This window comes from Echinops telfairi, unplaced genomic scaffold (assembly GCF_000313985.2).
Source record: "Echinops telfairi isolate 266 unplaced genomic scaffold, ASM31398v2 ScPeMD7_7468;HRSCAF=8506_1, whole genome shotgun sequence".
In the NCBI taxonomy this organism is placed as follows: domain Eukaryota; kingdom Metazoa; phylum Chordata; class Mammalia; order Afrosoricida; family Tenrecidae; genus Echinops; species Echinops telfairi.
The window spans coordinates 6,590,847-6,611,647 of NW_022111370.1; the positions used below are offsets into that span (position 1 = coordinate 6,590,847).

Here is a 20,801-nt window from a genome sequence, read left to right on the forward strand (position 1 = left end):
CATTGTAATAGAGATTAAACAAACAAGAGAGAGACACCAGAGGTGGGTGGAGGGAAGATTGATGCCAAGTCATATAGGCATCTCCAAACTCACTGCCATCTCGGAAGGACTGACTCACTACGACCCTCTAAGACAGGGCAGAACTACCCCTGAGGGTTTCCGAGACTGTAACTCATTATGGGACTGAGCAAGCACCATCTCTCTCACTCTAGCCTCCTAAACGGCGAGAAAGAAATGCCTGCTTGTAAAAGTCACCCACTCGTGGTATTTCTGTTATAGCCGCTCCAGACAACGAAGACTTAAATCCAAACCCAAACACGAGGCCGTCAAGTCAGTTAGGGCTCACTGGGGCCCCGTAGGACCCAACTGAAGTGCCCCCGTGGCTTTCCGAGGCTGTGAATCTTTTTTTTTTTTAATCATGTTATTGGGGGCTCTTCCAAGAGGCGGTGAATCTTGAAGGAAGCAGAAACCCTCCTGTGTCTTCAGTGGAGTGGCTGGTGGTTCCCAGCTGTCAATTGTGTGGTTAGCAGCCCCATGTGGAACCCACGGTCACACCAGGGCTGCTCAATAGCTGTGATAGGATGACTTTAAAGAAAGGACGTTGATTGTCTCATTCTTTTTGAAGCAAGACCCCACATCGGGTCTTTCCTGGATCAGTCCGTGGCTGCTGGGCTTGTAGAGCAGGGTCACGTGTACCCATAGTTCCCCAGGGGTACCACTGGGTCCCATTTAAGCTCAAAGATAATTAAGTTTAGGGTCCATACTCCACTGGTAGGCCCTCATCAGCATAACAAAGGACACCCTTGTTCCCAAACAGGTTATATCCACAGGAACAAAAGCCTAGGACTGGATGCATTTCGGGGCTGGGTGGGGGTGGGAGTGGGGGGAGGCGCGAGACATGTTTCAACCCTTCATTTAGGTTACCAGGAATATGAACCAACATTTCACTGAAAACAAAAGGACCCCAAAGATGGCTCGGTGGAATAGTGGCGTGGATGTGAGCGGCACTTTACTGCCTCCACACCTAGCTCTCACAGCTGTTTGTGGTGCCTCACATCCACGGCTGGAAAAGTGGGCCTTTACAAAGAACAGTGAGCTCACATGAGGCCAAGACCCCTAGTCATGGAGCTCAGACTCCTAAGAGATTCTTAGAACATCAGAGAAAGGGTCTTGTCCCTTGTGCAGGTACGTCTATTGGTTTCATTCTTTCATTCTTTCCTTGAGGGCTAATGTCCAGGCGGTGCTCTGCCGAGGATGAAGACAGGCTGGCTTCCTTCTTTCAGCAGCTCACAGCCTCCTTTTGAAATGCGTGCACTGGGAGGCTGTGATGCAACCGCAGCACGACAGACGTTCTAAGAGGGAAATGGTCATGCAGCCTGTCTTGCATAGGAAAGAGTGATGAGGGCATCTGAGACCCTGGGCTGGATATTTGCTGGGTATTCCAGTCCCCCAAAGCACAGCAAAGGCAGATGGACAGGAAATGGTTAAGGAACCCTGGGCCCAGAAAGGTGACTCTAGCCTTGGTCCTTGGGCAACACCCAGGCCCATCTGGAATGAAAGTGCTCTACTCTTGACTGGGCTGGACTTGTGCTCTCCTAGTAAGATTACAGTGGCTTCTCTGGACCCTCTCCCACATGCCCTGTGCCTGCTGCATCTACCCATCTCCACTTACTCAGGAAGAAGACCGCAGGCTCATGGCCTTTCCATTAGGCTTTCTGGCTCTTGGATCTTTTAGAAGGAGCCTTCCTGGTGTAATGGGGTACACCGTGAGCTGACCACAAGGTCACTAGTGGGAACTCTCCCCCTACCCCATTGTTCCAGGGCAAAAAGATGAGGCTGTCTACTTCCGTAAAGACTTAACGTCTCAGGAAAGTCGAAGGCACACATCCACCCTGCCCTGTAGGAACTCTGTGAGTCAGAATCGACTCCAGGGTGCTGAGTTTGGGGTTTGGGACTCTTGAAGGAGTAGCTTCCCCTTGTGTGAAACTCGATGTCTTTGTTTCTAAGTAATGTAAGGGTCACCGGAGATAGCAGTGCATAATAGTAGAGGTCCTCGAAGGAGTCCTTGGGTGGGGCAAATAGGTAAGATGGTTTGGTCGCTAACTGAAAGACCAAAACGTCAAGTCTACCGCGAGGCACCTCCTTGGGGACAATCCCAGCCTTGAAACCCCGATGGGGCACAGGTCTGCGGTGGCCCTCTGGAGTTACCGGGAGCCTGGTGTTGAGTTCATGGCAACTGGCTTTCTTGATTGGGCTGGAGAATTTCTCTTCAGTCATCCCCGTCCATGGAGCTCCCTAGCCCCACTTCACAGGAAAGCAAATGGGTGACCTGATTGAGGGCACCCAGCTATTCAGACCCAGGCCCATATTATCATAGAGTAGCTGGGGGCCTATAGTCCCCACAGCCCAGCACTTGCGCTGCCCCTCCGCGGCACTCAGGGTAGTGGTGAATAAAGTGGTGCAGTACAGCCTGGGCTCTCGGAAGGAACCTGGTTATGGGTTTCTCTGATCAACCCTGGGCCCCGCCCTCTGTTCCTTCCCTGTGCCTTCAGATCCAGCCAACCCATGAAGGGTCGCTACTGGACCTCGGGGAATCTTTTCTTAAAGTAGGACTCCTTTTATTCTTTCTCCCAGATAAGCAATATTCCCTCTTATAACGAAGGACTAGCTTATAAGTCTCCCATATGAGGTGGCTTCAAAGAGTTCATGGAAAAATTCCATTCTTTTTCCGTTCCATCTTTCCACCAATGTTTTTCTACAGCCTCCATATATGAGTGTGGGAGGGGGAGGGCTGGTGAGATTCTAACAGCTGTTTTTTTGTTTTTGTTTTTAATTGGCAAAGAGGCAAAGTGAACTCAATAACGAAGACCGTTTCACAACTTAGAGCGACTTTCATAGTTTGGGTTTGTGAAGGTACCACAAGAAATATGTTCATTCGTTCGTTCGTTCATTCATTCACTCAATTGGCTAACCACTTGTCTCCTTATGCGCCTGAGATCTGCCTGGCACTGGGAATTCACCTGTTGTGTTTTGGGGTTTGGGAATGTTCTTCCAAGGTGTGTGCACAAAGACCACTGATTGAGTCGTGTGCACGTGTGCATCCTGGACACACTCAAAACAAGCTAGGGCACCTCGTTCCAGTGAATTTCCTGATACCTTCGTTTATCACACATTCTCTTCTAATGAATTTGAATTCAATGACATTTCACCTTCCTGGATCATTCTGTCTTTTTCAAATTCTACTGCTTCTCGCTTGTGTAGGTCCTTTGGAACCTGAACAGCGGTTCCTAGACCATTCTCAAACCTTACTTTCGCCTGCATGCTTGCTCTCTCCCAGCCTCCTCAGACCAGCTTGGGTTCGCTCACAGTTTTGTTCTTTGGTTGTGCCCGTTCTAAAAGTGTCTATACTGAGAGTTAGCCCACAGGAAAGTAGAGGAGCAGCATCCAGTCAGGTTTTGAACTGTGTCAGAGATGGATGCTGTTGACAGGCCTTTGTGTTGTGGACATTTGGAGTGATGGGAAAAATCTCTTAATTCATAAACAGGCTGCTTTGTACAATCGATTTTGGGGGGGATGCTGTGATTTGTGCACGGTGTGTTTCATTCTCTGGAAACATGATGGGGTGCAATGGTGGAGCACTCGACCCACTCTCTGAAAGTTTGGCAGTTCATGTCCTCCAATATCTCTGAGGGAGAAAATGGAGGCTGGCAGGGTCTGTAATGATTTACACTCTTGGACAAGCCAATGAGGCCGTTCGACTCTGTCTTCATGTGGTCCCTGTGAGTTGGGATTGACTTGAAGGCAGTAGGTAGACTCTTCCTACCTTTCTTCCTGAGTCTTAGTCCCAGCCTTCCCGACTGCTGGAGGAATGAGCCTTGGCACAGGCCTTCCATGCCAGAACATCTGAGCTCCAAGCCCCCTGCATTCATCATCTATTGACACTCCTGTCATCACTTCAGTCATCGGAAAACAAACAAACAAAACAAAACATATTGCTAGAAAGTTGACAACGAGGATGGGAAAGTAGCCAAAACCCAAACCAAACTCACGGCCATGGAGCCAATGCTGACTCATTGCAACCCTATCGGACAGCCCCAGACTGCCTTCTATGAGTTTGTCTCCGATACTGTCACCGCTCATGGGAATAGAAAGTGCTGTCCTTCTCCTCAGGAGTGGTTTTGAACTGCTGACCTTTTGGATCACCGCCCAACTGGTATCCTCTATACCACCAAGCTCTGCCTTGGCAAATAGAGGGTCAGTGAGAAGAAGGAAGCCCCTGAAAGGGATGAACTGACTCAGTCGTGGCAACAATGGATATAGATGTAGCAACCAGATGGCCCAGACCTGGTCTGGATGGAGTTCTGTGAATGAGTTAGAACCCACTGGGCAGCTGCCACCAGCAATAGTCACATCAACCAGTAGACAGGTCACCATCGATGTGTTGATTTCTGTAGCTATGAAATGGGGAAAATGATATGAACTTCTGCATTCGTCTGTTGAACAGCTTTTATGCAGTAATGCCGTGGGCTGTTCTCGTGGTTGGCAGATAGTGCAGAAGCAATGGTTGAGTGGTAGAATCCTCACCTGCCATGCTGGAGACCTGGGTTTGGTTCCTGACCAATGTGCCTCCTGTTCAGTCACCCCTGTCTGTGTTGAGTAGGATTTTCTATGTTTTCTTTTATTCTTTTGCTGTTGTTATTGTTGTTTGTTTGATTGTCTCTTTTATATATGAAATCCAGGACAGGTGAAGCTATGGTGACCATAACTAGATTAACGGTTTCATGGGGGTATAGCAGGGAGGTTGGGGGGAAATGGGATACTAATAACAATGAGTACAAGAAAGGAGAAAATGTTCCCAAATTGATTGTGGTGAAGATTGTCCAACTCTTCTCAATATGAATGAACTATTGGATTGTATCCTATGTGAATCATATGCCAGTAATACTGTTAAAAAATAAATAAAGGTTTTGAGAAACTAACTAAACACACACACACACAAAAGATGCTGAACAGGCTTCCCTGGAGTTTCCAGCTATAGATGACCCATGGAGAGAAACCTGGCAATCTCTTCTGAATAAAAAAATCCATGGGAGCATCAACCAGATCCCCGTGGGCTAGAAGCAGGACTGGGCTGTGTTTTGTCCCCCGGTGAGTGGGGCCACCAGGATTGAATGCAGCTAGAGGTCTCGCCCTTGAGTTTGTTAGTAGATCTGTGAATGGCCCCTGGGTGGTTTTGTACTTCAAGGGTCTTAATGAGAAAACTGTTGGCTTTGGGTCGGCTGATGGGGAGGAGGACTGGGAAAGTGAGACAACATAAGTCATTTGTCTGAGTGGCTGCCTCTCTGAAGTTGCAGATAGACTTCATCAATGTACAGTAAACCCTTAATTATGATGGCAGGGATGGCAGGCTCATTCCTGAGGGCTTCCAGTGACAACTTAATGCTGTCATGGCTGGACAATTTAATGGGGGAGGGTGGGTGGGCAGAGGGGCCCTTCATGGTCCTGCCAGGGCCCGAGCCCTGGAGGCCAGGCACAGCTGGGAAGCATCTTGTCCTAAAATCTGGCATGAACCAGCACCGTTCCGGAAAAAGACTGGGCTTGAGAATTTTGGGGGTAATCCTGGCCCTAGACAGAGAAGGCCGGCCAGCGATGCTTTCTGTTTTAAATCTGCTGCTTTGCAAAGCCTGGCTAATTCGCAGTTCTGGGAGGCCCCCCTCTTCCCCGAAGAGATTAGCAGTGACTCTAACTGCCTTAAACTGGACCACATCCAAAATGATTCTGGATGAGCAAGAGCCAAACGCAGCCGAAAGCAAACAAACAGACTGCCCAGGGGCGGCCTGTGTTCTGCTGAAATGCTCTATGTTTAATAACTTTTAATAGCAAACTAGTGGTTGCCTACAATCTCCACATTCCTCGAGGACATTCCAGATGTGGTATGTGCTTGTGGGTAATCACGTCTCTCAATGCATCCTATATAGCCACCCTTCTATAGGCTGTTGCCATTAGGTGCCGTCAAGTCAGTTCCAACACATAGTGACCCTATCTATGTACAATGGAACGAAGCATTGTCCGGTCCTGCACCATCCTCACAACTGCTCTTGTCTAAGCCCAATGTAACAGCCATTGTGTCAATCCATCTTGTCGAGGGCTTTCCTCCTTTTTCTACCACGCCTCCCCTTTACCAAGGGGAGGACTTAACTGGTCTCTTCTGATAACAAGTCCGAAGTACATGAGATGAAGTCTCACCATCATTGCCTCTAATGAGCATTCTGGCCATACTTCTTCTAAGACATATTTATTGGGGTTTTGGGGGGCCGTCCATGGTCCTTTCATTGTTCTTCGCCAGCAACATAATTCAAGTACATCGATTCTTCTTCTATCTTCCTTCTTCAGTCTTCCTTACTTGAATTCTTTGGAGTCATATGTACATGGACATATACAGGAAGAGGGAGGAGACCCTGGTAGAGGACTGGGGACAAAGCTTGGTTGCTAATGGCGAGGTTGGTCGTTGTCAGCAACACAGTGGCTCCGTGGGAGAGAAGACAGGGTGAGCTGCTCTTGGAAAGATGGCTCAAGGTCATCAAGGAGATTGGACTCTGAGTGATGACCTGGGAGAGGCTAGGGTTGCTGCTACAGCTTTGCCATCAATTTCTCCTGAGGAACGAGTGGAGGATTCAAGTTCCCAATCCCTTGGCTAGCAGCCCATCAAAGGAAGCATTGCACCACTTGGGTTCCTTCTTGCAAATCTTACAACACAGAAAAATCAACTCTATGGGGTCTTGCTGCCATATAGGGTCCCCCAAACCCAACAACATACGACAATTATGGTCCATATTGATATAATGGCTAAAACCTTGAGCTCAAACATGCCAGGAATCACGGAGATGGCAAAGGACTAGACCATGGTCTATTCAGTCATACGAAAGGTCACCTTGAGTTGGAACGGACTCCATGACAGCTAACAGAACAAACGACAAAAACGAACTTGCGGTGGTGGAGTTGAACCAGATGCCAAGGAGCCCTGGTGGTCCCCGTGAGGCCTGGGGCTATGGGGCTGCTTGGAAACCACTCGCCATTCCTCTGGAGAACGATGAGGTTTTCTATTCCGAAAGAGTTCCAGTGTTGGAACCCCACAGGGGCAGCTCTACCCTGCCCTTTAGCGTCCCTATGAGTCCCAGTGGACTCGATGACAGTGAATTATATGTCCAGGCTACACAGAAGGCCTGGTGGCACTATCAGGTATGCACTGGACTGCTAACCATGGGTTGTTGGTTCAAAGCCACCAAGTGCTCCTCAGGAGATAGATGAGGCTGTCTGTTCCTGAAAATATCTGTAGGCTTCGAAACCATATGCAGGGTCACTGTGAGTCAGAATGGACCCTGGAACAGCAGATTTGGGTTTTGACAGCCTTCAAATATTTCGTGGAAAAATCCCATTGTCTTTTGACTATATTTCCGCAAACTTTTGGAAGCCCCTTCATGTAAATGTATGTTTTGCTTGTTTGTTGGGTAGTTGTCGTCAAGCCAGTTCCCACGCATGGTGACGCTTCTATATGGAGTTGAACTACTCCACAGGGCTTTCAAGGTGAAGGCTCTCAGGAGCAGGCCTGTTGGCATCTCTTCTGGGTGGGTTTGAACTGTCAACCTTGCTTCGAGTAGTTGAGCACTTAACTGTGGACTCCACCCCTTGGACTCGTGTGTATGTATGCGTGTGTGAGCTCTGTACAAGGGGGCTTCAAACAGTTCCTGGGAACATTCCATTGTCTTTCAATTCCATGTGTCTGGGACCCTTCTGAAGTCCACGCTTACAACGAGATGAAGGGGTATGCAGCCCTTGCATGCTGCAGCCTGCCACGTGGGTGCTGTGACAACCGTCTCATAGTTTGGTTGTTGTTTATGATTCATTGGTATGGGCCCTCCCCTTTCCCTCAGAGTTGGTCTTTCCTGAAAGTGCACCCCAAATACGCCCGGGAAGAGTCATGCAAAGAAACTGCGCACACATATTTCTTTTTAACAAATCCTTGAAAAATGGGACAGAGAAGGACTCTCCTTAACCTGGGTTGCAGTGGGGCAGGTTCTGTTTGTTAAAACAGCCTCCCCAAGAGCAGAAAGAGAGGGAGTGAGAGACAGCGAAGTGGAACAGACTTGGATTTCACACTAAGCACAAACCCTTTTGTTAAAATAAAAATTCCATATTGTGTTCCACTGTACCCCAATTCAGTCTCTCCCAAATATGTCCTCCAGAACACAGTCTTAGTCTGTTGGCATTGACCCACGATTGCCTTGGAATTGGGCCCCGATTTGAGACACTTAATTTGAAGGGAGACCCCTGCCAGACCTCCCCCTTCTAGAACAAACACACACACACACACACACACACACACACACTAACCATTTGGACACCAGGGTTTCATCAATCCGTTGGGTTTGAGTTCCCCTCCCTTCTCGTACCCCCTTCCCTCGGGTCTTGCCTGTGAAGTAAATGCTCTGTCTCTTTGCAGGACAGTGACAACCTCTGGTGGGACGCGTTTGCCACGGAATTCTTTGAGGACGACGCCACCTTAACCCTTTCCTTTTGTTTGGAAGATGGACCAAAGCGATACAGTAAGAAGAAGTTTGTTTTTCTAATCTTTTCCATCTCTGGTCTGAGAAGAGCACCTTGGCAGTGGTCAGGGAGGGGTGGTGGTGCTCAAGAGATTCGCTATGTATGGGCCTGGACTCTTTGGACACTTACCTGTCGTCGGAGTGAGGAAAGAGGTGTCAAGTGGCTCACTGATCAGGCAGTATTTGCCTTTCACTTTCCTTTGGTGCCCCTGTTTATCTTTGGTGGTCTATACCTTCCTTCAGTGTTCTTGGTCTGAAGTCACTGTGTCTCGCTATCACCTCCTTTGATCAATTATCTTCAGTGTCATGTGTCATTTGACAAGAGAGGGGTAAGATCCAGAGAGGGCCGAGTCACAGTTGCTCTTTGGCCATCCAGTTTCGGATGCCTGTCCACTGAGTTCTAGTTTCCTGTCTTTCTGGAGAATGATAACTCTGTCAAGATCTCAAATTACAGCCAGCGGCGACTTGAGAACAGCCAAGATGGCCAGATTAGCTTCTGTCTGCTTGTCAGAGCTGGGCTTTGCCAGTGCTGCTAATGGTTGGCGAGGTGGAGAAACAGCAGCACAAAAGCAATTAATGTCGGGTTAGATCAGAAAGAGAGGTGCTGCTTTCGGAAACTGGGGTTGCACGCAGGCACGGCACTGTCAGGTGGTAAAACCTCTCCAACGATCGACTGTAGGCTCACACAGGTGAGGACAGTGTTGGCCACTGGATGGGCAGGAAAATCCAGACGTTTGTCGATGGGCAGCAAGCTCCTTGATAAACACCCCGGGCAGAGCTGATTGTGGACACCTCTGTTTCCGCGCCAACAGGGGTACGAGTTGGTGGTTTGATCAATTTTGGTTGGGTTTGAGTTTGTGAAGCTTACACCTCTTCGTACTCTTTGGAATGGTGGCTTGCTGCTATGGAGTCATTAAGCTAGTATATGCAAATCGTGATTTCGCACCAGTGGCCAGCCCGGGAGAGCAGGGATTAGTTGGCCAGATGAAATTCATCCACAGTCACATCTCTCCAGGTCTCCAGGGCTTTTAAGGGATTGGGGATATTTTGAGATTCCTGGGTGGTGTAAATGGTTTACACTCCTTTCTTAAAGGTTGATGGTTTGAATGTACCCAGTGGTACCGAGGAAGAAAGGTCTGGCATTCCGTTTCGGGAAAGTTTTCAGCCCAGCAAAACCTCTGGAGCAGTTTTAGTCTGTAAGACACGGGGCTGCTGGTCTAGCAATCAGCGTGACATCAGCGGGTTTGGTTTATTGGTTTGGGGAGAATTTTCCATCGTTTGAGCACCAGACAACAAATTATTTTCATGCATTGTCTGTTCAACCCAAGGAGACCTGGTGGCACAGTGACTAAGCACTGACTCCCCGGATGCTCCAGAGAAAGAAAGATGTAGCTGCCTGTGTTTGCAAAGATTACAGCCTTGGGAACCCTTTGGGGGCAGCTCTATCTTGTAGGGTTACTATGAGAGAGAATGAACTCGGCGGCAACACATGTTTTGCTTTGTCTTTTTTACATTCAGTGGAATAGGCTCCATGGAAAGCCTTTGGCAGGTAGCCCTTGATGTGGGTGTGCTGATGTGGGAGTGCCTGGGCCGGGGCTAAGCCAGCCCCTGGTATCCCAGAAAGCAGGTCCCACAAGTCCCTGTGAGGTAAAGGAGCCCAGCAACCCAATAATGATGCATTCGTCAAAAGGCTGTCTGATCACTTCCAACCAAGCAGTCATCCACCCTCCAAACCTGTCTAGTTGTGTGTGTGTGTGTTTTCTGGGGTGTAAACTCAGATACTTCAAGTGATGGTTGTTTTTTGTGCCTGTGCTTTGCTAGTTTGGGAAATCCTCAGGAGCGCTTCCCAGGGCATGAGAATTACAGTTTTAAGCTGGTCCTAATAAAACAGGTTCTCCTTCTTGGCCCCTGCCCCAGTCCAGCCTGCATCCCACCAGCATTTGGAGATGAGCCACGCTTAGCACCTATTGGAGATCTTATATCCTGATGATGAGCCATTGTTGCCTGGGGTTCCTTTGTTTCTGGGAGCCAAAATATTTCCTGAGCGGAGAAGAGCAACAAAGATGATTGACAGCACGGAGCCGAGTCTCATCAGCTGCCTTGCTGACAGGCTGGTGATGTGCGGGTGGGTGACAGCTGATTGACAGCGCAGGGTTGGGAGGCAGAGAAAATGAAGCATGCTTCGAACGCCCGACGGGCTGTTTCTGCAACGCTCCCAGCACAGGCGCCGCCACCTTAACCCGTTCGCGGTCCAGGTGCAGCATGCTGGCTGGGAAGATGCCAGGCTGTCCCCTAGGCTGCAAGATGCAGGACTTCCTGGATGCCCTCCTGAGCTCTGAGTGCTGGGGATCTCAGAGGAGGAAAATAAGGATTGGTGACTACCTTTTTATTGGTAAACATATTTTTAAAGTCCCCTAATCATATCCATGCTAGGAAATAAGCAACATTCCACATGAAGTTTCTTTAATCCTTCTTAGAAATAAAGAGGAAAAGACTCATTCCTCTTCTCCACCTCTGTGTCTTGAGAGGGTCTTGCTGGGTCCAAGACAGCATGTCTCTAAGCTCCCATGACTCCCTCAGTGTTCTCTGTGTTTGTTTATTTATTTGCTATATGGCTCCCCCTGCTAGAATAGTAATTCCATGGGGACAGAGGCTTTGCTGTTGTCCCGTCTCCACATTAACACAGTAACTCACACAGCATAGGTATTCAGTAAATATTTGTTGGATAAATGGATGGATGAGTGGGTGGGTCCATGGAGGGATGTGAAAGTAGGTATATGAATGGGTGGGTGGATGGTGGTGCATGAAGCGGTGGATGGATGGATGGATGGATGGATGGATGGATGGATGGATGGGTAGGTAGATAGATGAGTCTGTGGGTAGGTGAATGGATGAGTCTGTGGATAGGTGGGTGGGTGGATGGGTGAATGATTGGGTAGATGGATGGGTGCATGAGTGGGTGAGTGGATAAATATATTGTTGGGTGGGGACATGATGGTGGATGGACGGATGGATGAACAGACATTTGGAGAAACCCTTGACAAAATAAATGTTGACAAAGATCTTTACAGAGATCTTTGAGCTTTTTTCAACTGGAGGGCCTCGGTCCCCATTACTCCCCAGCAAACCCCGTGGGTGGGCATCATGCTTCCCAGGAGACTTCTCATACGTTCCTGGCTGTGCTCCAGTCTGCTTCCAGAGAGAAGAATGCACCCTGGCTGCATGTATAATCGCACAGGCAATAAAGAAGCCTTTGGGAGCTACTCAGATCCTCTTTCATGTAGCTGGTATCATCTCAGCCCCCCAGCTCTTCACTCTCCTGATAAGGAAGAGGCCCTAAGGGTGGGATAGGAGAAACTGCTGGCTCAGATGGGGACTCCTGCAATCTTCCTAGAAGCCTGCAGGTGCTATTGGTATGAGAAAGGTACTGCGATGGACAAAGGGACTGGACGTGTGGGTGTCCCTGGGCTCCTGCCCGACCCTGCCTTGCAGAACATTGGGGATGTGTTTCTCCTGCAGAAGAAGGGGCAGTTCCAACAAGGCAGGATTCCCTTGGATTAGCTGGGAATTTCAGGAAAGGAATAACCTGAATGGTGGGCAAATCCCTGTCGGTCAGAAGGTCAGGAACATGAATGCCATCAAAGGTGGCGAAGTCTCTTCTGAAAATGGGGATTGTTTCAGAGAGTTCAGGTGAACCACGGCCAGTGAGTCACCGAGTCTCCACTTTACTGACTCCACAGAAGTGCCCCCTCCCCTCACCAAGGCCTTCTCTTGCTTTTTCCCATAGCGAAGGGGGAAGAGATGGTTTTCACTAACGGAAGGAAGACTCCTAGGGAGTCCTATGCCTCTCTTTGACCTAGAAAGCGAGGGAAGCACAGCTTTTCTGCACACCTGCCTTGCCATTCGAAGCCCAGTGTGAAGTGTTACTATTCCTCTTCCCTTGTGCAGGAAGGTACCGTCCTGAGGTCATGTTACCTTGGCAAGTCTGCAGTAGAAGTCCTACCTTCCACGTGGGAGATCCTGGTTTGATTCCCAGTGAATGCGCCTCGTATGCAGCCACCACCATGTGTCCGTGGAGACTTGCCTGTTGGTAGGATGCTGAGCCAGTATCAGAGGAATTTCCAGGCCAAGGTAGACTAGGAAGAAAGGCCTGGTGACCTATTCTGAAAATAAGCCAATGAAATCCCTATAGGTCACGAAGCTTGAGTCTGCAACTACTTATGGGGATAGCCCCGGACTGGGCAGGGTTTGGTCGCCTTGTGTATAGACTTATAGAGCCAGGAGCTGACTCAGTTGCAGCTTACCAAAGGGACACCAATTCGTAGGTCATTATTAAGTTAATTTCAACCAGTTTCCTCTCCTCCTCTTTGAACTGAGAGCAGAGCCAGGGCCCACCTGATAGCCTACCCTCCTGACCATCCCCCCATCATTTCATTTAAATCACAAACAACATGTAAAGCTCTCAAGAGATCTGGCCCATATCCAGATTCTTGTCGGCCACTTTCTTTATCGATTCATGGATCCCAATTCATCCAGGGAAGGTTTCCTTTCTGGGAGAGAGGGGAAATGCAGGCACCTGTCACAGAAGCTCGGAAGACTCATTGAAAAGGCACGACGGTACCATGTGGATGTGCCTGTGTTTTGATATATTCTTTCCTTAGGATGCCAAACCTTCATTTTCTCATTTGCAAGGCCCTGGCTTGTGGGGAAAATTAAATGAGATAATGGCATCTCAGAGCCTGTGACAGATGACTTGCAGCAGTGTGTACCTCTATTCCTGCCAGGCACAACCTGAGCATGAGCCTAGCTTCTGTGAATTGTAGGACCTTGCCATTGACAGAGGCTTTTCACATGCACTCCAGGTGTACAGCTGGGGGCACGGGGCAGTTGGTCAGCTGCTTGCAGTTGGCAATTCCTGCTGAAATGCCAGACTCAAGAAATGACCTTCCCCCAGACTCTCAGTTCAAGAAACCCACTTGTGAGTACATGATGCCTGCGGAGAGGAGAGTAAGAAAGGGGAAAGACAATCACATGTGCTTGAGACTCTGCATTTTCGATAGCTTAAGATGTCAGCATATGTGATTAAATGATTTCTAGATTGATGCTGGGTGCTGCAGATGGATAATACATGTAGTCCATCACCCAGAGATTGGAAGTCCAAGATCACTTCCGTAGAAGAAAGATCTACTTCTCAAACTGAGCCATTGGAAACCGTGTGGAGCACCGTTCTGCTCTGGTACAGATGGGGGTTCCGTGGGTCCAGATTGACTGGACTGGTTACCGGTTGAGGTTGCCATTGCCTTGGAAATTAGCGTGTGTGTGTGTGTGTGTGTGTGTGTGTGTGTGTGTCCACAATAACTAAAAGGCCACCCTTTTTCAAGTCACTTCTTATTGGCCTCTGTTTTAGGGAACGCATTGTAGTTCAGGCCCATCACCCAAGTGTGATAATTTGCCCTTCAGACCCCACTCTGTCTCTCCTTATTTGTACTTGGGGTCAACTTATTTTCCAAGTGTGAATGATCTCCTCTGTAAGATAAGCAACAAATCGACCAGCTTATGAAATTGATTTGAGGGTTTGATGAGTCGGTAGCAAGGTTTCCGGCTCCTTGATAATGCGCCATACACATTGCCATTGTTTGCTGTTCGATACCATCGGGTCTGTTCTGACTCAGAGCAACCCAACGTGCAACAGAATGAAACACTGCCAACCCCACACCATCCTCACAATTGTTGTCCTGATGGCGCCCCTTGTTGCAGCCACTGTGCCACTCCATCTCTTGGAGGGTCTTCTTCCAGCTGACCCTCTACCAAGCATGATGTCCTTCTCCAGACACTGATCTTTCTTGATAACATGTCTGAAGCATTGGATATGAAGTCTCACCATTCGCTCTTCAAAGGAATGTTCTCACTGTACTTCCTCCAAGACATAGCTGTGTGGTCTTCTGGCAGTCCACGGTTTTGTCAGTATTCTTCACCAACACTGTAATTCCAGAGCATCAGTTCTTTGAAGGTCCCATTCATTGGCTGGCTTTTGTATACACGTGAGGTGATTAGAAACACCATGATTTGGGTCAGGTGCACCTTAGTCGTCAAAGTGACATCTTGGCTCTTTCATAGTTTAAAGCGGTCTTGTGCAGCAGATTGCTCAATGCAATGCGTCACTTGATATTAGCTGTCATTATTTAATTGACTTCCCATGAGCATCGTCGGCCTAAGATGATTCACACAACTTTCTTAGCTTTTTCATTTTCGTTGTCAGTTGCCACTGAGTAGATTCCAACTCATCGTAGCCTGATGCAGAACGCAACAAGATGTTGTCTGGCCCTGCGCCATCTTGATGGTCACTGCCATTTTGGACACAGATTCCAATCTGACTCTTTGACCTTCACGGGCCCTCTACTAACCTTGCTGTTCTTTTCCAGCGGTTGGTCTTTCCTGATGATGTGTCCAAATAAGGTAGGCAAAGTCTCACCATCGTCACTTCTAAGACTTCTGGTTGTATTTCTGCTAAGACTGATTTCTTAGTTCTTCAGGCAGGCCAAGGTAGATTCCATATTCTTTGCCTTTGGTGAAATTCAAGTGCATCCGTTTTTTGCTTTTCTTTTTGACTGCCCTGCTCTCAGATGCATATAAGATGATTGAGAAGACATGGACTTCGGTCAGGTGCACCTTAGTCAGCAGAGTGACTTCGATCCTTTAACGTCCGATGGTAATTTTGTCTTGGTGGATCCTATTAATTATTGTACATTTATCATTTATTTGGAAGGAGAATCTCCAAGAGGACCACCCCTCTGAGTCGTGAAGCCCCAACCCATTCTTTATTCCCTCCAGGGCAGCTGGGATCTGTGGGCATTCTACTCTCCAGCGAAGGAGAAAGCTGTTTCAGGGAATGCCGTCGCTGTGCTGGCTCTTATTTTCTTTTTCTGTCATCAAGACTCAGTAGACGATGGGAAGAAGAGCAACTCACTGTTCCTCCTTTCCGTGGTCAGCCCCACCTCCTTCCCTTCTAAGACACCTGACAGCATGGCAGTATTGCCTACGCTCTTCAATTGTGTCAGTAATGCATGTTTTAATGTGTTGTGCCTTTGCATAGGTTCCCTCAAGGTGGAGCTTCTACAAGACCCAAGAAGCTTTGCTATCTCTGGGTAGTGTTTTTTCTCCTGCTTCTTATTGTTTCCCTCCTTTTATTGTGCTTACTCTGCAGGAGTTCTGAAAGCATCTTCCCTCGTGTTTTTTCTTCCTCTCTAATATCACATTTCACTATTAAAAACATATTTCTGGGAAAATCCCTCTGAAAATATGCACAAAGCATGTTGACATCACATTGTATAGCTCCTGTAGTATGACTGTGGCCCTTTAAAAAGCCTATCAGTGAGGAGTGTGGCCTGCAATACACAGGGAAAGGAGTTGTCAAGTCCAGAAGCCAGGCATGAGTCTTTCAGCATCTAAGTGTCCACCGCAGTGTCCACCTGGGATCTGGAAAATGCAGGAGGTCAGTGAGTGGCCTTTGCTCAAAACTCCAGAGCATCCTCAACAGGCTTAAGCAAATTGGTCTTGGGAATTTGGGGCAAGACTCCAAACTTGGTTCAGCTATTTCTAAGTTGATATTGCTTTTGAAATTAGGCAGAGGGGGTGGGGTGGGGGATGCTGGAGGGTATGGTGTGGAGGGATGGGGATTAGTGTTACTACTAAAATATCATCTTACTGAGGGTCACTACCTTTTAATGACGAGGGCCAGTGAACAAAAGAAAGACACTCAATGAGATGGATCGACATGGTGGGTGCAACAATGGACATACTACCCATTGTGAGGATGGCTCAAGAGTAAGTAGCATTTTGTTCTGTCACACAGAGTTGCTAAGCACCGAAACCAACTTGATGGCCTTGAACAACAACATAGCAGTCCAGTATATTGGGGGGGGAAATGTATAATTCAGCCATGATCTTCATGTAAAGTAACTTTGCATCGCCAACCATTTCTAATTCTTGTTTTGTTGTGTTTTTAACTCCCTATGAATGGGGGTGAAGATTAAACACATGGACTTTCGATCTGCACAGATTCTGTTGTTGCCTTTTCTCAACCATAGCACGGTGCAGAAAGATACACAACCTAAACCTTCTGAGCTTCCGTTTCTTCTTCTGTAACATCAAGGTCAAATGGGTGCTGTGGGGGGGGTGGGGGCGGGTACCAGTGAGATGTTTCTGTGACTTAGCGCTGCCGTGATCAGCACATAGCATGTACTATTGCATAGAAATGAATAGATGAGAGGCTGAATATGTGAGTGAATCAGCACAGAGAGACGTTCCTACTATTCCTTGGTCATTGGACATACAGCAGTAAAATGGCGACTTTGGATAAAGTCCGATCAAACCTTTCTGTATGGAAACACCAAGACTGTAATGACCAGTCAGAAGAAATGCTGACAATGGAAAATGATGGCGTCAACAAACAAGTTCCAAACTATTACCGTGATGACACCACTTCAACAAAAGGTGAGCGTTCCGCCCCTCTTCCTCCTAGGTCAGAGAGGAAGACGTTGCTAAATATTTATCAAATGTCCGGGAGGCAATGTGTTGTTGTTGTTGTTGTTGTTAGTGACCATTGAGTTGGCGCTGAGTCGTGACGAAGGGAACAAACTACTGCTCCGTTTTGGAACGGCTCGGTAACCAGCAATGTATCTGCGTCCTCCTTGGCAGGCATCCGCCTCACGGAAGATGCCCCTCATCTTGGCTGCCTTTGCGGAGGGGTGGCAAAAAGAGGAAGGCCCTAGACAAGATGGATTGACACCTAGTTGCAACAATGGGCTCAGGCATAGGGACTGTCGTGAGGATGGCACAGGATCGTGCAGTGCTCCCTTCTGTTGTGCACAGGGTCGTATGGGTCGGACCCGACTCAGTGGTATCTAACAACAACAACTGCCAACTTTCCACCTTTCCAAACGCCATGGCCTTCTCCAGAGCTCAGTCCTTCTTAATCATGATATCATGACCTCAATGTGGCAGGGGGTTAGTGGGGGAGGAGGCAGGGGGAGACAGGGGGAACCCATCACAGGTTGGATATATAGCTCCCCCAGCCCCGAAGGGGAATGAATAACAGAAATGTGGGTGAAGGGATACAACAGACAGTGTAAGGTATGCAATAATAACAATATATAATTGATCAAGGATTCATGAGTGTGTGTGGGTGGGGGGGCGGAGAAAAAAGAGAAGCTGATACCAAGGGCTCAAGTAGAAAATGTTTTGGAAATGATGATGGCAACATATGTACAAATATGCTTGATACAATTGATGTATGGAATGTTATAAGAGCTGTAAGAGCCCCCAGTAAAATGATTAAAAATTAAAAATAATTCCTTACAGTGTCTGTGAGTAGAAGTCTATTCTACAATATTTGGTGATCCATAGGTTTTCATTGGTTAGTTTTCGTAAATACATTACTAGGCCTTTCCTCCTAGCCTGTCTTTGATTGGAAGCACTCCTAAAACCTATCCACCATGCGTGACCCTACTGGTATTTGAACTACCAATGGCAGCGCTTCCAGCATGGTAGTGACGTACAAGCCACCAAGGTGCACAGGTACTTTGGAGCTTCATACCTTTTTTACTGAGGTGACTTCGTGGCACAAATTGTTATGCACGAGTTTCTAGGCAACAGGTTGACAGTTTGAACCCAGACAGAGGTGCTTACAGAAGGTCCCTGGAGAAGGATGGCATGCTAGCTAAAGCAGAGGCACATCAAACAAGATGAAGGTCCTGTTGATAAGAAGGATTGACACAGAGGCTTCCCTAATGAGTCTGAACATCAGAACAAGTGTGGGGATAGTGTGGGGATGGCAAGGGCCGGGCAGTGGTTCACATTGTTGTGCATGGGGTGACTCTGATTCGGAACCCACATGATGACACCCAACGACATCAAGAATAACAGAGGTGCTCGGAAGACAGTCCTGGTCATTTGCTTTGAAAAGGTCCCCGGCTTGAAAATGCTATGAGTCAGTTCTACTCCGACCACTGAGGCTCTCTTTTGTCTGAATTGACTTCATGGCACCGAGCAACACGGTACCCATTTTGTTTCCTGCTGACCGATGAAAACAAGTGAGAGGTATCTTACAGAGCACCCGGCCTCGGAGAAGTCTCTGCTGGCTGTTTGCTAGCATGGATTCTGGTCTGTGATAATGGCGTCTTTTTAACATAACCACATATCGCTGTCTCCGATGACTCTGGAAAGGTTTGTCCGAATGGATGAGTCAGACTAACTGGTTTCTGGATGGTCAGATCCACCCATGTTGTGATTTTAGTGAGCAGCCCTTTGCAACAGTGGCGCTCCCTGGTTGGCAACATTTGAAGCAAATTAAGTTAGGACTGACTGATGCTGGCTTCTTTTGAAGTTCATTTTTGCATTCACTCCTTCACCATGGGGGTCACTCGGGATCCACCTTGTCTTAGTGAGTGAGGCAGGCAGTTCCCCTGAGGAAGGCGGGCTGCCACGTTTTTGTTTTTTTCATTTCCTTCCGATTTCATTTCATTGGAAATTTTGACCTTAAATTAGCACAGTGAATGAAGTTGCTCAGCGAGAATAGTCTTGTGATATTAGTGGCAAACATAGGACTGGTGGTTAACAAAAAAAAAAAGGCTTGAGATAAAGTCCACAGTTGATAAGCCAATGGACAAGACTTCTGAAGTGCAAGAGGAGAGCGATGGAATCCTTTCCCATCCGTGGGTTCACACTTCCATTCCATTCCTTTCTCCCAGTTCCAATGAAGACCACAATCATGACCATAGGAAATAATGGGACAGTAAGTGCTTTGGATGAATTTGAAGCGGCATACAATTGGAAGGTATTATGATCATCATAATTTTTAGAATTTAGGGATTTGATGGATTCTAATGTTCTTCTGTTCTAAGTAGCTGTCAAGAAATCTGGAGTGGGTTGAGTGTCTTTTTCATGGGGTTAAAATATTCATTGTCAAATGTACAAGGATGAACAAGCCAGGCTTCTCACTACCCTTAAGAGCTTAGTTGGGGGGTGGGTATGAGGTTCTAGCCAGGAAGTGGATACCGTGTTCCTTAGGCTGCGTTCTCTGGAAAAACTTATACATTGGAAGCTTATACATGTATAAAGTGACATCAAAAATTTGTGGAAATTTCCTTTAATTAATTTTTTATCGATTAATCTTTTAATTCCATTCTTCCACCAACTTGTTGAAACACCCTCATTAATGCCTAGGCAGTGGTTCTCCACCTTCCTAATGCCGCGACCCTTTAATACAGTTGCTCATATTGTGGTGACCCCCAACCATAAAATTATTTTCGTTGGTACTTCATAACTGTAATTTTGCTATTGTTAGGAATCATAATGTAAATATGTGATATGCAGGAGGTATTTTCATTGTTACAAATTGAACATAATTAAAGCATAGTGATTAATCACAAAAATGATACGTGATTATATATTGTGAAATATGTATTTCTAATTGCAAATACATGAAATTTTGTCTTGAAGCATGGTGTAGCATGGGTAACAGGGTACTCGTATGTTGGTGTATCTGCAAGTGGGCAAACTCGCTTAGAGAGGGATAGAGGAGCAGTGTCTCGGTTTCTTAGACCATCGGAAATGTGTGTTTTCCAGGGGTTTTAGTCAACCCCAAAGGGGTCACGACCCACAGGTTGAGAACCGCTGGCTTAGTATTGATCTGTCTGTGTACATTTCATTTTGAATGACTTCCAGTTTTCCTAGATTCATGCTACCTACATTCCAAATTCCAAGTATGAATAGACATTTGCAGCTCCCTCTCATTTTGAGTCATGTCAAATCAGCACATGAAGGTCCTGAAAGCTTTACCCCATCCACATCATTATAGTTGAATCTATTTTGAGAAGGTACCTCGTTCTTGGTCATAGTTTGAGTGTCTTCTGTCCTGAGGGCTCATTTTCTGGCGCACTCTTTGACAATTTCTGCTGGTATTCATATTTAAATAACTAAAAATGTTCTGTTTCTATTTATGAGGTTTTTAGTGGCTAATTTCTCCAAAGTGGATAGCCTATACTTTCTTTGTAGTTTATTCCTAGTCTAGAACCTCTGCTGAAATCTGCTCACTTTAGGTGGCCCTCCTGGTATTTGAAAATACCAGTGACTTACCTTCCTGCAACACCCAAGTCACCCCAGTATGACAAACTCACAGACAAGCCGTGGGTCTCTCAG

At 47.3% G+C, this 20,801-nt stretch overlaps 1 protein-coding gene across 11 annotated transcripts in view; it reads left to right on the forward strand.

Moving 5' to 3' along the window:
- The window catches only part of LDB2 (LIM domain binding 2), a 439,908-nt gene that overhangs the window by 161,301 nt on the left and 257,806 nt on the right, over nt 1-20,801 (forward strand). For all 11 annotated transcript variants that reach the window (XM_004707764.2, XM_013005956.2, XM_045284395.1 and 8 more), the window contains exon 2: nt 8,501-8,603. In XM_004707764.2, the coding sequence (XP_004707821.1) occupies nt 8,501-8,603 (103 nt within the window). The remainder of the gene's footprint in view (nt 1-8,500; nt 8,604-20,801) is intronic.